Source organism: Anser brachyrhynchus, assembly GCF_964034855.1.
Source record: "Anser brachyrhynchus genome assembly, chromosome: 3".
Taxonomy (NCBI): domain Eukaryota; kingdom Metazoa; phylum Chordata; class Aves; order Anseriformes; family Anatidae; genus Anser; species Anser brachyrhynchus.
The window spans coordinates 119,730,720-119,746,538 of NC_137696.1; the positions used below are offsets into that span (position 1 = coordinate 119,730,720).

General features: G+C 41.4%; 1 protein-coding gene across 2 annotated transcripts in view; it reads left to right on the top strand.

Moving 5' to 3' along the window:
• Positions 1-15,819, top strand: part of PTCHD4 (patched domain containing 4) — a 99,368-nt gene that overhangs the window by 17,151 nt on the left and 66,398 nt on the right. For both annotated transcript variants that reach the window (XM_080584916.1, XM_080584917.1), the window contains exon 2: positions 9,171-9,651. In XM_080584916.1, the coding sequence (XP_080441042.1) occupies positions 9,171-9,651 (481 nt within the window). The remainder of the gene's footprint in view (positions 1-9,170; positions 9,652-15,819) is intronic.

Consider the following 15,819-nt stretch of genomic DNA (forward strand, 5'->3'; position numbering starts at 1 on the left):
CAGATACAGAAAAAAAATCTGTTGTAATATTGTCCTATTTACACCCATGTGGAGAAAGCCATGGCAGTCTTGAAATAATAAAATGCTCTTGGATGTCACTGGGGGCAAGACAGCTTTGATTCATTAACCTTGCTTATACTTTTCTGCCAATGTCATTCAAATCCCTGCATCTGGGAGAAAGATTTATTTGTTAAAAATTGGACAGGTGTGTTCTTTCTCCCTCTTTCCAGCAGCTCATTTCAGTCTTTTTTTGTTAAACAGCCGGAAGGCCCACAATACCTACAGAACCCCCCAAAGCATTTTCCAGCTGTATTATGGAACAAACTATCTTGGTGTGTCATGCCTTAAACATGAAAACTGGACTACATGGACGATTGGTCTGCATCAAAAAAAATATATTTTTGTTTTGTACTAACTATAATTTTCTTGCCTTCCTTTGAACATTTTTTAGCATTGAGTTTGAGTTGTATGTGAAATTGGAATTAATATGAACTGTTCTTTAATATAAAATATCCATGCTCTAGATTCTGAGAGCTTGCCAAATATGGACGTTGGCAAATGTGTTCTTCTTTGACATGCCTGCACATGTAAGTGTGATGGGTTAATGGTCTATACCCAGACACTGCTGTTTTGCACATCTCCCTTGAGCCAGTGCTCCCTCCTTAGAAATTCATTCCTACTTTTCTCCTTGGCACAAAGAAAATCGTTGGGGATGAACAATAGCTGTGCACAAGACAAGGAAGAAAAGCTCAACTCTTCAAATTGGACCTGAATAGCTGAATTCATGGCTAAGCACCTGCCAGAGGCATAGAAATGGTCCCAGTTTGCACAGCCGGAGGGCCACAACTGTACCATCCAATGCAGAACTCATAAAGCCATGTGGCGTCTCATTTTGTAAGTCAGTCATAAAGCAGGATTTGAAAATATGAAAAATATGAACTCTGTCCATCTTGTTGATGTGAGGAAGCATGGGGATTCTGGGGTAGAAAAACAGTTTGGGGGCAAATTGCTGCACCTTAATATGAAGTTCCTGGTTTGTTGCCCTCCATCCCACTGCTATCGAGCTGGGCTGAAAATAGGGCAGGTGGGAGAATATGTCTCTGCTCAAAAATTTCCAGTAATCAGGCCATGGCTCCTGTGCACAGCAAAGGTAAAACACTCATCTGCAGTCACAGTCCCGGCTGCTTTCCAGACCAGAGGCAGTGCCGGAGTTATTCATGCCACCCCATCCCTCTCCCACACTGCACACCCTTTGCATGTCGACCTGTTCCAGAACAGTGGTGAGACCCTCAGAAATGGGGATGGGGCTTGAAACACCCCTCAGAGGTCCACACATACATCTAGGGTGGCATGGTGGAGCTGCACAGGGCTTGCAAACTCCCATTGCTTGGGAGCAGGCATGGTGTGAAGCATGACCCGGGGGAACAGCATGGAGCTGGGACGGGGAGGGTCAGTCTGGGTGTTAGGGAAAGGTTCTGCACCCAGAGGGTGGTCAGGTACTGGGACAGGCTCCCCAGGGCAGTGGTCATGGCACCAAGCTGCCAAGAAGCATTTGGACAACGCTCTCAGACATAGGGTCTGGTTTTGGGTGGTCCTGTGCAGAGCCAGGAGCTGGACTCCGTGATCCTTGTGGGTCCCTTCCAACCAAGGATATTTTATGATTCTATAATTTTGGGGGTGGAAACACTTGAAACTTTTTATTCTGTGGGGTTGAGCTTAGGGTAGCTGAAGCTGGCCGGGAGCACTCTCCTCTCTGCTCAGCACCCCGGGGAGGTGGGAAGGATCAAGGCGATGCGGGGAGGTGGCAGCCCGCAGTGCTGCTCCCAGGCAGGGCTGCGCTGAGCAGCTGCCAGTGGCACAGCGTGGTTAGGCTGCTCGGCTGCTCACAGGATGCAACTGCTGCCTTCATTACCTCTCACGCTGTATTTTCTCCTTCCAGGCTCTTTAAGGAATCCTGCTGTACAGTCCTACTTTTATTTTTCATTTGCTACAAAGCCTACTTTTTTTTTTTTTTGTATTGTTTAACCACTTTCTTCCTATGTACCCTACAAAGCACACTCCCCAGTCAGTTTGCCCATAACCATCCCTTGGACATGAATCCATTCATGGGTTGGCTGGGGAAACTGCTATTCTGTGTTGATTTTTTTGCTGTCATCCTTCATCTTGCGGTATTTAGGAGCCAGGGTACTGGGATGCAACTCGACTCTTTGCTCTGTGCAAACAGAAAATCTCCACTCACAGGAAAAAGCTGTGAAAAACAGAGTGCTGAGCTCAAGGTGACTGCGTTCAAGGCTTTCCATCCTGGACAGGACAGAGCACAAGCTCAGAGGACAATAGAGCAGTGGGGAGGGAGCTGTGGCTCTGTGCCTGCTGGAAACAAGAGGACAGCAGTATTTTAAGACTGACTTGCTAGATTTACACACCCAGGCTCAGGCACAATTTGAGGGGTCCTGCCAACACGAATTCCCTGGGGAGGGCAAACCAGTGTCACCGACAGCCAGTTGTGCTGAGCCAGCCACTGCATGGCTCTTCCTCTCCTGTCAAGTAAACCATGTCACCAGTCCCCAGGCTGGGTGCCCAAAGCCATCTGTGCCCTTTATCCATCTTACATCCATCCCACAGGGCTGGGGTGCAGCCACCTCACGCTGCCTGCACTGTCAGTGTCAAAGCTATTTCCCTGCTGTGCCCGAAGTCCTGCTGCTGGTGGAGGGAGTATTAAAGAGCAGATAGATCAGCTGTGCCCCAGAATTACTTCCAAGTGCTTGCAGTCCTTTCTGTGCTGCCTGTAACCCCTATCCTCCAGCAATTCCCTTCCCCACACTGGGGAGGTGTGTAGTCACAGCCAGCATGGGTACTACCCAGCAACTTCAAGGACACCACTGTGTCCTTGGTGCAGGTTAGGCCAACCAGGGGCAAAGCTGTTCTGGGATTGAGCTGAGTAATAAATCCATCCCTCTTTTCCCAGAGGAACTGGTCTGGGCTCTGAAATGGACAAAGCAAGAGTTTGACCTTGATAGTGAAGGAGTCAGTTGAGCAAGGAAGAGCTTGAAGATAGGACAAAGAATACAGGGACAAAGAAAACAATACAGGACAAAGAAAAGCACGTGAAGGTGAGATACAGCCTAGGGGGGGAAGGTTTGGTGCAGAGTGAGTTGGTCACTGAGAGCACTTATCTTGTATTTTCTTTCCTGGAGGATGTGCATGGGAAGCAGAAGGAGAAAGGACACCCTTTTAAGGTTTCCCTCCAGCCTCCCCCTTTCAAAAGGTTTCACTTGACAGAGATGCCTAGTTTAAAAACCCAGTGGTGATACCAGATGAACAAAGTGGGGAAGACCACTCAGAAATGCTGCATGTCCAGCACCTGGAGTATTGAATCTCTTCTGCAGAGAAGAGCTCTCTGATAGAAATCACACTTTGCTATTGCACTCTTATGAATTCCTCCATAATTTGGTTTACTTGGAAGGAATGTATCTGGGCTAGGAATGATTTGCATTCTCTGTTATTAATCCTAGGATATATAGATCTCTTGAAATATTTTTCTCCTGTTCTTGTCTCTTTTCAAATTATCTGAATGAAAACTAGAAAACCCAAAACAGTAAGAGAAAGGAGCACGAGCCCAGACTCATCAGAAAGAAATGCAGACATTTCTGGTTGTCTTTTGGGAGTTCTGGGTACACACGTCCTGCACTTAAAAATCACTCTAGTGGTCCTTAATATCTCTAGTAGGGTGTTCAAACTCTGTATATTTGTTAACCTGTGGGACATGCCAGTGAAGGGACCAAAAATGCAGGGATGGCAACTCTGGCAGCTAGCTTTGTTCTTCCATCCTTCGCTGGGGGTGGGTTAATCTCTCCTGACTTCTTAGCCTGATAAAATTTAGGATCAAGTCTAAGTAGTCTTGTGGCTGTGCTGTAAATGGAGAGAGACCTGCATAGGGCAAGTCTGTTTTCAGCTCATACCTTAGGTTGGGGCAGATCATCCTCTGGACGTGCCTGCCTCTTCCCGATGCTTATAAAATTAATTTAGTTGAGTAGCTGGTGAGCTGAATATCACCATTGCCAAATAGCTGGAAATAACTTAATTGCTTTTTATTGCAGCAGAGACCTAGAGTACTATTTCCTAGACAGCTTCTCATGACCATTTTCATACATTTTATTTTTTGTTGAGTGAACATGTCCATTGCTGCATTCCTGTTCCTAGTCAGCTGAGGTGCAAATTTACCTTGAATGTGTTGCCCTTGGGGATCACTTGTTCTGAACTGTTTACCCATAGTTGAGCAGTTCAGAAGAGTTGTAGATTTTCCTGAAGCATACAGGGACAAACACAGCAAGCAGACTGGTGGGTGTGCAAGAGCACCAACACAGCAATGAGGGCAGGCAAACTGTTCTGCTGGCATAGATCAGCATTACATGTGACTGTTTCAAAGGGATGTTTCAGGATTTGTTGGTAATTGGTGGCTTTGCAGTTGGGATCAACTGGTGTAAAGTCTTCATGGATAACTATGTTAGGGGCAGGGACAGAGAAATCTATTTGATGAAGGAGAAGAACTCCCTCCAAAGTTTTACTTTAAGTCTAGAAGGAGGCAAGAGCAAACCAATATGTTAAACCTTAACTAGTGTTACAAAGAAAGAAGTATGGGTTTTTTTGTTTGTTTTGTTTTTACCTTGAAAATCTCAGGTGAACTAAAGCAACAAAATTCATCCTAATCTGTGTGGATTTTAGCGTAATACTTTTTATGACCTGTATTTGGTAGAATAGGAATGTCCTTATCGAGGGAAGAAACGGCTGCATTAATTTCATTAAGATGTTTATCACACAGTATATTTCAACAGACATCCCTGGTTGCCCTCTGCTGAACATTTTTTAGCTTTTAAGATAAAATAGAGTTTAACTAGGATTTCATGCTTTGTCTGTGCATTGCTATAGAATCGTAGAACCATTTTGGTTGAAAAAGACCTTTAAGATCATCAAGTCCAACCATCAACCCAACACAACCAAGTCTACCAATAAACCATGTCCCTTAGTACCATGCCCACTATAATATAGATTGATAATTATCTATCACTCCAGCTGATAAGAGGTATCAGTTAAATAAAAATAAAGAAAAATTGGATGACAAAGACCCTGCAAAGGTGCTTAGAATGGGAGTGCTTTAGCAGTAGGGTGCAAAAACTAGGAGTCGGGGAAAAAGGTCCCAGTGTAATTTAGTAGTAAGGGAGCATTGCTGGTACCCCTTAGGGCTAAATGCACCAAGGATCTGTGACTACATTAGCACCAGTAAAAGATATTTAGCTCAGTAGTAGCAGCTGGTTTCAGCCTGCGATGTCTTGTCAGATGACTTTGTGGTATCTAGGAAAAGAGAGAGTAGTGAGCAAAAAATAATGCAACAGTCTCCACTGAAGTAAAGATTTTTTACTTGGTCCCTGTTTAAAATCAAATATTACATGCCCCAGCAAGTAATTTTTATTTCATACTATTTTTAAACATTCTCTGGAAAGAGTTGACTGCCATCAGAATGGATAATGGGCCTTTTTGTACCCTAGTAGAACAGAGACCAAGAAGATTTGATTAGACAAACAGAAAGAAAGAAAGAAAGAAAGAAAGAAAGAAAGAAAGAAAGAAAGAAAGAAAGAAAGAAAGAGAGAGAGAAAAACACAGAGTTACAGTATAGGAATCTGAAATTCAGTCTCCAGCCATGCTTGTAACCTTGCAAAAGGAAGTTATCATCTTGTGTTGTAGATGCCTTGGAAAAACATGGGTGTTAAAGGGTGCACAGCCAATAAGTATTGTTAACACTCTGTTTTGGTGGTCTGCTTTTCTTTGTATAAGATCAGAGAGCAGCAACATCTGCAGGTAAATCACGTAACGAATCTGCAGTCTGAAACACAAGGCTATTATGAAATTAAAACCAGCATCACATAGACATATACCATGAAGAAGATGCCAATTAATGACAAAAAGTGTTTTTATTGTTGTTGTTTTTGTTTGTTTGTCTATTTGTTTTTCACTGAGGAACTAGGCAGAATGAAGAATCCTGTTCAATTGCTCTTTGGTCTTCAGGCCTCATCTGTAGAGGTCACTGTGGCCTTATTTTGTTTCCCAAGCCTTAGGCCCAGTCCACAAGCTTAGCAATTCATGTCTCTTTCAAGGTTGTCCTGGAGGACGACTGAGAATTTGGGCTGCTGAATAACTCCCCTAAGTGCCTACAAGTCATAAAAGGCTAGTTAGGTCCCCGGATTGGAGGCCACTAGGAAATGGTGAAGGTTTAGGTGGCTATCCTGGGTCTTCATTTTTCTACACTTCAGTCCACATCCGTAAAATGGGATGAATGGCAATAATTTTTCACATCTTTTGTTCTTTCTGAGGTTGTAACCATTGATGTGTTAGCCCTGCCTAGGACCGTTCTCTCTCTTGGAGCATTTGGCAAAGCCAACATGTGAGCTATATTAGAAAAATTCCCCATTTTCCAAATGCCACAGTGGCAGATTTATATTTACATGCTATAAAAGCATCAAAGGCAAAACACTTTCACAGCTAGAAAGCCTTTGTAAGGAAGGGGACGAACAAAACAACCTCAAAGAAATTCACCATCTGTGATTTCCTTGATTCCCTCTGAAAGCTCTCTCTCTATTTTGCTGACATATGAGCTGGGTGCCCTACTGTACATCAGTGTAACAAATAGCCGTTATCTTCCGTTTCATGGGAGATACGGCAGAACATGATTTATTTGTGCCTGCTCTGCTGCCTCTTTTGAAATGTTGCCGTCGTTCGGTGCACTTTTCACAGAGGGGAAGGCAGATGGTCATCGCAAAGTTTCCCGTAACCTTGTGGTGCATGCTGCATAGTGAATCAATGAAATCTGAATTACAGTCCATTGTCTGAGATGGGAGCTGTGCTGCTAAGGTATCCTGCAGTGACTGAAAACGTTTGAATGTCAATACTGCATATATGCTGAGGAAATATGACATTTCTTCCTAAAATTTCAAAGTGGTGCCAAGGGGGATTTTTAACTGCAGAGTTGCATCCGATTTGAGCAGGCACTGCATTGCTGAAGATTTAATTACCAGCTTGGAAACATACCTTTTGTGAGTGTATGAGTATTAGATATGACCCTCCTTAGGAAAAAAAAATGTAGAAATACTGAATCAAAATGGGTTTCTAACATGAAATGCCAGGGAGAAGGATTTTTGGAGTCCAAACAGCACCCGCTGCCCCTCTGTGCTAGCTGTTTCTGCTTATATGACATTTGTAATGAGTCTGCAGGTGATTTGAGAAGCTGGCATTAGACTGCAAATCACCTTTTGTGTCAGCTAGTGCCAGGATACCTCGCCAGAAGCCATTATTTCAATGGGAAATAACAACTGGGAATAGGGAAAAAATGAACTTCTGAAAAGCACTTTGTCACATTCCCTGAGCAAATGCTAGAAACAGTATGAGCTCTTGCCATGAAAGCAAGTGTAGTGAGAAATTTCTCACTGGGAGGATTGCCTCCTTTGCATACCAAGAAACAAGACAAGGTGAGTATATAAAACATTTTCAGCACTGTCTCTCAATTTCTGATATTTATTTGCTGTATGAGCAGATGTCCCAGAAGACATTTATGTTTCATAAAGCCTGGTATCTTGCTTCATTCATTTTTCCACAGGATGGGAATCATGAGGAACAGCAGGAGTAACCTCCTGCACAGGTCTGGCAAATTCAGGTAGCAACCTTAGTGCAGCACAGGTGTTTCTAGAAATGGTTAATGTTTGGCATTATAGAGGATAAAAGCACCTTCCCAAATGCTTCTGGCTTTTTTCAGATGACGGCTCCGTGTGTGTGTAGGGCAGAGCATCTCCCAGATTTAAGCTGTCAGTCAGCTCATTCCTATAGCACATCTAGGCAAAGAGTATTATCTCATGTGACCTCACTGTTGCAAGATGTTTTATATATTAAATGGCTTGAGAATTTTATGTTTTCATTAAATACAAAAGGAAAGAAATCTGAGAACTTTTAATCCCATTTACAGAAAAAAAAAAAAAAGTGAAATGTTGTTATTTGGTGTTCTGCAGACATTTAATCCCTCATTTTAGAGTTATTTTTTCAAAGAGATTATTTGTGCTAGGACATTTTTATCCAATCTACTGAGTCTTCTTCCTTAGTTTGCAACAGGGTTTTGATCTTCTAAATCCACACAAGCTCACCCTGATGTGAAAGGGGCAGATCACGGTTATTCTAGAGAACTGGAATAACCAGTGGCTTAAAAGTTTTATTAATTGTTCTTAAATAAATAAATAAATAAATAATAAAAAAGGAAACAGACCAAAAAAAATAAGCTAAGCAAGCAAACAACCAACAACAACCATCTATCTAAATGTGAGCAGATAACTCTACTAAAATAAAAAAATAATGGAGGGGGGACAGGGGAAGCAGCTGATTCTGAGTGTACCTGGTGTCTCCTTTACTCGTTTTTGTGGAATCTTTATGTCCTAGCATATACTGAAATAAGAGAGACCAGGTAAGGTTTATGTTCTTGAAATATACATATATAATCATAGCTAAATCAAGGGCTAAGGTATATTCTTATTTCTGTGCCATCAAATCCATGAAATCTCAAATAAGCAATTGAAAGAGTCTGATTTTATTTATATTGTTCTAGAGCAAGAGTAGCTATTAAACTTTGCAGATCTACCTACATTGAAGTACTCTTTGTACTGAGGACCCAGAACCCCATTTTTCTGTACATTTCCAACTCTTTAAATCCATTTTCCAAGTGTCAGAAAATTGCAAATCTTCCAGCTTCCAACTTTTCATACTTCAGTAATTGGAGGTTTGTTGTTGTCTGTCAAGTTAAAATGTGGAAAAGCGCTCTTCTCCCCTTGCATGAGGAGCTTGCATGCAACATTTCTGTCCCTGAACATCTGGGACTGCAGTGAGTATCTGGGCAGTCCCTGAGCTGCAGCTCAGAAATGCAAATGAATCTATAATGAATAAGGAACAGAGAGGTGTGGCAGGGACCAGGGATGTGACCCAAAGCCCACTGAAGTGAACAGCACGACTCCTCTTGACTGCAGTGGCCTTTGAGTCAAGCTCTCAGCCCGTCTGTGAAAGAAGGGCAGATTCAATTGGTATCGCTGTGACACATCTTACGCAGGATAACCACATGCTCATCTTTTTACTTTCCCTCCCAGGATGGAAGGAGCAGTTTTATTGGCCACCAGCTCGGAGGGGTCATGGAAGTGCCCAACAGCAAGGACCAGAGAGTCAAATCAGCCAGAGCCATCCAAATCACTTACTACCTCCAAACGTATGGCTCTGTCACCCAGGACCTCATTGGGGAGAAATGGGAGAGTGAATTCTGTAAACTGATGCACAAGATGCAGCTGGATCACCAAGATCTGCAGCTCTACTCACTAGCGTCCTTCAGCCTCTGGAAGGACTTCCACCAGACCAGTCTCTTGGCCAGGGGCAAGATTTTGGTGAGCCTGATGCTGATCCTCCTGACTGCTACCCTCTCGAGCTCCATGAAGGACTGCCTGCGTAGCAAACCTTTCCTGGGACTCTTGGGAGTACTCACTATCTGTATTTCCAGTGTCACTGCGGCAGGGATATTTTTCATTACTGATGGAAAATATAATTCTACTCTGTTGGGAATCCCTTTCTTCGCTATGGGTAATTATTTATCTTCATAATAATAGGATTAACAGAGCTTAATGACAGGATTGTAAATTACATCCTGGGTTATAAAATGCAGATTTTACCTTGAGTGAAAGTCTAAGTTGTTTTCATCTTGTTAAATTGATCTGTGCCTTGCCAAAAAAAAAAAAAAAAAAAGAAAGGAAAAGGAAAACAAAACAAAGCAGTAGCAACAATAAAGAGCAAATGACGCTGCTGGAATCTCGGCCAATATGAGAGGGGGGCAGTTTTATTGATCTCTGTTACAAAACAAAGGAGAAATTGCTATTGAAAACTAGTCAGCTCAGCACAGAAAATGGATACGTGTTGACCTGACTTGGATGGGAGGCCAGCCAAAAGAGTGAGTTAAAATAGGAGGAGAACGTGGAAGGAAAGATTTTAGTGGCCTTCCTAAGGAGGGCTTCTCTTCCAGCTCTGTCTGAGGGGCAGAGGGGAATGGGTTGGTGTAAGAATAAGATTGATGGACTTTATCGCAGAGAGGAGATTACAGCTGTGGTGTTTGCCAGGCTGTAAGCAAAGGGGCTGTCAGTATCTGTAGTACATAATCCCTCAGTTTGTGAAGTCCAAGATCAGCTGCAGAGATTTCCTTTGTGTTGCACCCTGGCAGGGGAAGGTGCAGCCAACAAATGGACATAAAAACAGTTCTTTTAGCTGAATTGTTTTCATTATTTCCACACTCATTCTGTTCCAGCACGTTTATCTCATCTGTGTATTTAATTAGTTTGTTAGGAAGGTATGCTGGAAAGGAAGAGGGAAACATGTCCAGAATGGCTTGCTGAGGCAGTGGTGTTTGGTGCCATCACATTTACATCTGCCAGAGTTTTGTCATATCGTTAGTATGAACCCCACTTATGACTCTATGCAAAGTCTCAACAGAGGCAGCCCAGACCCCCAAACCTTCATGCTCACTTTTTGAGGTCAGAAAACCTTATCTGTGGAAATCTCTCTGCATCTTTACAGTTAATTTCTTAAACTTCATGCTTGCAGTACTCAAGCTTAGCCCTCTGCTACACTAAGAGATAACTAAGTATGCAAAGGCACAAGGTAGAGTTAAGATTTGGAGCAGGTCTTATATTTTTCTTTAAAAACTCACCCCATCAGAAAACAAGTTTTACTTGCTCTTCTTCTCAAGAAAAGTCCCACAGGCATATGCATCTTCCAGCCCTCTGCATTCTATTTCATCTGTCCCCTGCCCATGCATTCATGTCCCTAATCAAGGAGGCAGGCTGCTTCCTTCTTGGTCTTGCACCCACCATCAGCAGCTATCCAGGGTAGGAAGGAGTGGATTGGAGTGGATGGTCAGGAATCCAGCTGCAAAAGGGAAAAGTGAGGTAAAAAAAAAAACAAAAACACATGGATTTGCAAAATTGGTTCAGCTTCATTAATGCAGATAAACAAAGCCATCCCAAAGTCTCTAATTCAGTCATCAGCACTGTTAAATCCTGACAATGACCCCAGAAAGTTTGATGTGTGCCAGTTTTCACTCTTCTATGCATATCCTATGCATGTTTTGATGGCTTGCTGAAATGGTGTGATTTGGATGCAGCATTTGTTTTGGGGAAGAATAGAATTTAGCTGTATGGTCCAGGATTGGACCATTCCTATTAGCTCCAGGACGAGAGAAGAGGACCTGAAACTACTTTGTTTGAGGGATCTGTGTAACAGGATGGAGAAAAGATGAACAGTATCAAAGGGAAGACTCATGCTTGTTATCAGTTAGTGGCAACCATTTTGTTGGGTGTCAGGAGATGCGTATCAACTAAATGGCACTGCCTTGCTTTGTGCAGCAAGCTGAAGTGAAGGCCAAAATATATATATATATATATATGTGTGTATATATATATATATATATATAAACAACCTGAAGTGGTAAAAAGCAACTTCCATTAATTGTTTATTTCTCTGCTGGCATCCTTTTTCAGACAGCTGTGGAGATCAGGGAACATGCTCTTTGCTTGATGGATCCCCGAGTTGCCACTCCCAAGGAACAGCAAACATTATCTGTAGAAACTCATCTTCAGGCTGACCTGAAAAACATCAGCATCCATACATCCCAGGAGCATCAATTGTAATAACAGTACATTGTGCTTAATTCATACATGTGCTGCAGCCCCAGGATTAGACAAGGGTAGGAGTTTCTGAAAGCAGAGTGGCTCAGTTTCCCATTTAGGATGGTGGAAATTTAAGAGTTCACTGTCTAAGGAAAAGTAATATTTATAACTTTCTGTTGTGCTTTGTGCTGTCACTTTTGTCACAGCCACTGCCAAGAGCAAAAGAACAACAACCAAAAAAAACTAAACTCTCTTGAAATGAAACATTTCCAAGGATTGCTTCTGTAACATTATATTGAATAAATTTCATGTTGAGAAAGAATACACTTAAGTAACCTTTTACAAAAATTTCATTCAGGAATCCCAAACTGAATTGGAAATATATTAGAGAAGAGATGTTACAAACAGTTTTTGGAAAATATTAGGGAACAGTTTTTCGGTTTGATCAACTAAAAGATGTGAAGCATGACTTTCCAAAGTCCTACAGGGTTACTCCTGTGAAGAGCCCAATGCCTTTAGTGCCTTGAATGGTGGTGCCAGCTAATGACATCTTGCACTGCCCATGCTATGCCCAGGGCTTCACAGAACTGGGATCTTCACAGGGCAGAGATTTCTATTGAACCTAATTTACTGTGAAGTGATCCAATCATTAGAATAGATTCATTGAAGACCCCAAGGCTATTAATTCTGTAGGGCAATGCATAACAATGGCCCACGTTGTACCAGTGTCCCTTGCTGATAGAAGAAACGAATAACGCATCAAATAATAATTCTGTGAATGTAAATAAAAAGTTTGCAAAACAAAGTTTCCCAGAATTAAAAATACAGATTTACGAGTCAGACTTTCAAAGTCAAGCTACTTAATTGAAGAAGCAGAAGCAGCAGAAGCAGCAGAAGAAGCAGAAGCAGAAACAGAAGGAAAAGAAGCAGAAGAAGCAGAAGAAGCAGAAGCAGAAGCAGCAGAAGCAGAAGAAGAAGCAGAAGAAGCAGAAGCAGAAGAAGAAGAAGGAGAAGGAGGAGAAGGAGGAGAAGGAGAAGAAGGAGAAGAAGAAGAAGAAGAAGGAGAAGAAGGAGAAGAAGAAGAGGAAGAAGAGGAAGAAGAGGAAGAAGAAGAAGAATGAAGGGATGAAGGACAGGGACTCCTGATGGCTCTTGAACAGGAGACATTTATTGCCCTTTTTCACTACTACATACACTTTCCCCATAGTCCCATGCACTGTCCACGTGCACAAATCTGTCATATAATTGGTTAGAGACCCTCAGACACGCGCCTTGAGCCAGCCAGCAATTGGCCACTGCCCAAAACTCATCTTTAACACTGTAGCCAATTTACTTTATCTCAACCTTTCTCAAGTTTTTGTTTCTACCGCTTGTTTCCTCATTATCTCTAATTCAGAGACGTGTGAAACAGCGCGAAGCTACCTGCGAATTCCTTTCCCACAGAAGAAGAAGAAGAAGAAGAAGAAGAAGAAGAAGAAGAAGAAGAAGAAGAAGAAGAAGAAGAAGAAGAAGAAGAAGAAGAAGGAGAAGGAGAAGGAGAAGGAGAAGGAGAAGAAGGAGAAGAAGGAGAAGAAGGAGAAGGAGAAGAAGGAGAAGAAGGAGAAGAAGGAGAAGAAGGAGAAGAAGGAGAAGAAGAAGAAGAAGAAGAAGAAGAAGAAGAAGAAGAGGAAGAGGAAGAGGAAGAGGAAGAAGAGGAAGAAAATAAAATCAGGCATTTACATGGGTAAAACCACTAAGTGCCCGGCAGTGCATTGCTACCCAAAATACATGAACAACATGAATTCTGGCAGCTTTGTAATGATTCAACCTGACATTTGCAAAATCTTAATTTAAAGAGTATTCAGATATTTATTTCTTATTCACTTTATTCAGAAATACACTGTTTCTTCTGACATCCTGAAGAACTAATTTTAATGAAATTCTGTGTTGTTCATCTGCACTTGTACTTTTCTTGCAGAGCAAGATGCTGTCATACAAATAACAGGAATAGAATCATAGAATCATCTAGGTTGGAAAGGATCTTCAAGATCATGAAGCCCAACCATCTCCCTGACCCATTGAGTCCCATCAGTAAACTACATCCTTTAGTGCCAAGTCTACTCGTCACTAATACCTCCATGGATGGGGACTCCACCAATTCCCTGAACAGCCCATTCCAATGTTTGACCACCCTCTCCATGAAGAAATTCTTCCTTACATCCAATCTAAACCTCCCATGGCACAACCTGACACCATTTCCTCATGACCTATCATTTGTCACGTGAGAATAATGCCTGGCCTTCTACAAATATTTAGGTCCATAATTTCTATCCTAGTGCAGAACTTTTTTGTGTTTCAGCAAGTGATAGAAGACTGTATAAAAGTGAAATATTTAATATTATTTATAAATTTAAACTGAATTACTTATACATTAATTATTTACAGCAGTCCTACCTCTAAGAGAATGGTCTGCTAGGAAAAAACATGTCTCTGAATATTAGTGGAAGAGCGTTAGCTCAGGCTGGCTTTTCTTTATTCTTCAGACAGAGAATCTTCAGTCTTAATAAGGCAAGAGGACAGTGGCAGAGAACCCTACTTGCTCTGAGTCCCTTTTCCTAAAACCCTGGTCTTCTCAGCTGCCTCAGGAAATCCGCCTTCCCCAATACAGTATCTACTCTGTTTTGTTCGAGTCATGAGGAGAAACTCTTAAGAAAGACCCTATGCAGCTACTGATCTGAGTGCTAGAATATCCCTCAAACAGGTGCTCACTTTTAGCTCCTTATACTCCAGTCAAATGTCTAAATATAATAAGGTAGTGAAGAGGTATTTTTCTAGCTTCAGGGCTTACTCCTTTAGGAACTGAACTGGACTTAGGTGCTTTTTTATTTATTTGTTTTCTATCTTTTTTGTTTGTTTTTAAGTCTGTTTTCATTAATTGCTATGTGAAGTCAGAATATGGGACAGTTTGGCCTTGCATCTAACAATGATTTATCTTCTAGGACAAATACAAACTGATATTTCTTCTGCAAGCTTGACACTAGCAGATCTATCATCACTGGAGACTTTTAGGAGATAGAGTCTCTGGGTTCTGGATTAGTTCTAGGCATGAGAAATGTACCTAGTTAGATATTACATCTGCCTTTTTTTGTTTGGATTCACAACACAATTTCAAAGAGATGTTACGTACGTGATATAATCGTGGTTCCCCATGTCTAATCATCACTAATTAATATAACCAGAAGGTTAACTACATAATTGAGATATTATTGCTCCCATGATTTGTGTTTTAATGCACAGGAACCAGACTAATATCATCAGAGAGACAATAATTTAACTCAGATGAGAATATGACTATATTTTTAAGTACAGGTATATTAATTATGTAATTTTACACCATAATTATTTTTGGCCAGTCAGTGAAGTACTTCATTATATAATGGAAATCTTATGTAAAAAAAGTAACTACCAAGTACTAGAGTGTAATTATGCTTTTTGTATTATAAAATATATGTGTTAAACAGATGGATTCACAGTGACAGGATTTTTCCTCTCCGTAGTCCTGAAGATTCTAAGATCTTTATGGGAAAGATTCTAAGATCTTTATGGGAAATGCCACTTCTCTCTGAGTCTTAAGGCAACACTAAGCTCAAAGGATGCCCTACAACACATTGTATTATTACTACTACTAACAATGATATTGGTAGTAGTAGTGCAGTAAAGAGGTACAAAATCTATAGGAAGCTAGAGACTACCTGTTTCCATCAGTAAGCCTGTGCCTAATGTGAAAATGCTAAATAGCAAGGTAGAGATTGTGCCTACAGTGCAGACTTTTCTGTTTAAATTCCCGGGTATTCCTTCCCTTGGCTAAGTTATTCAAATGGAAAGAGGAGGCAGAGCAAAATCAGACAAGACTCCAGGCAGTTATTAATATTTCAGGCAGAAGCCATCTAACCTTTTTCAGAGGACAAATATAGCAATTGTTAAAGTTATGACTGGTGATCACCTTTAAGCAAATTTGAGATGTCACAGCATTACCATTAGTGGTAAAATCACAGGAAATTACAGAAAGATGTCATAGTACAAATGTGAAAAGTATTTTGTTTTTAAATCTCAG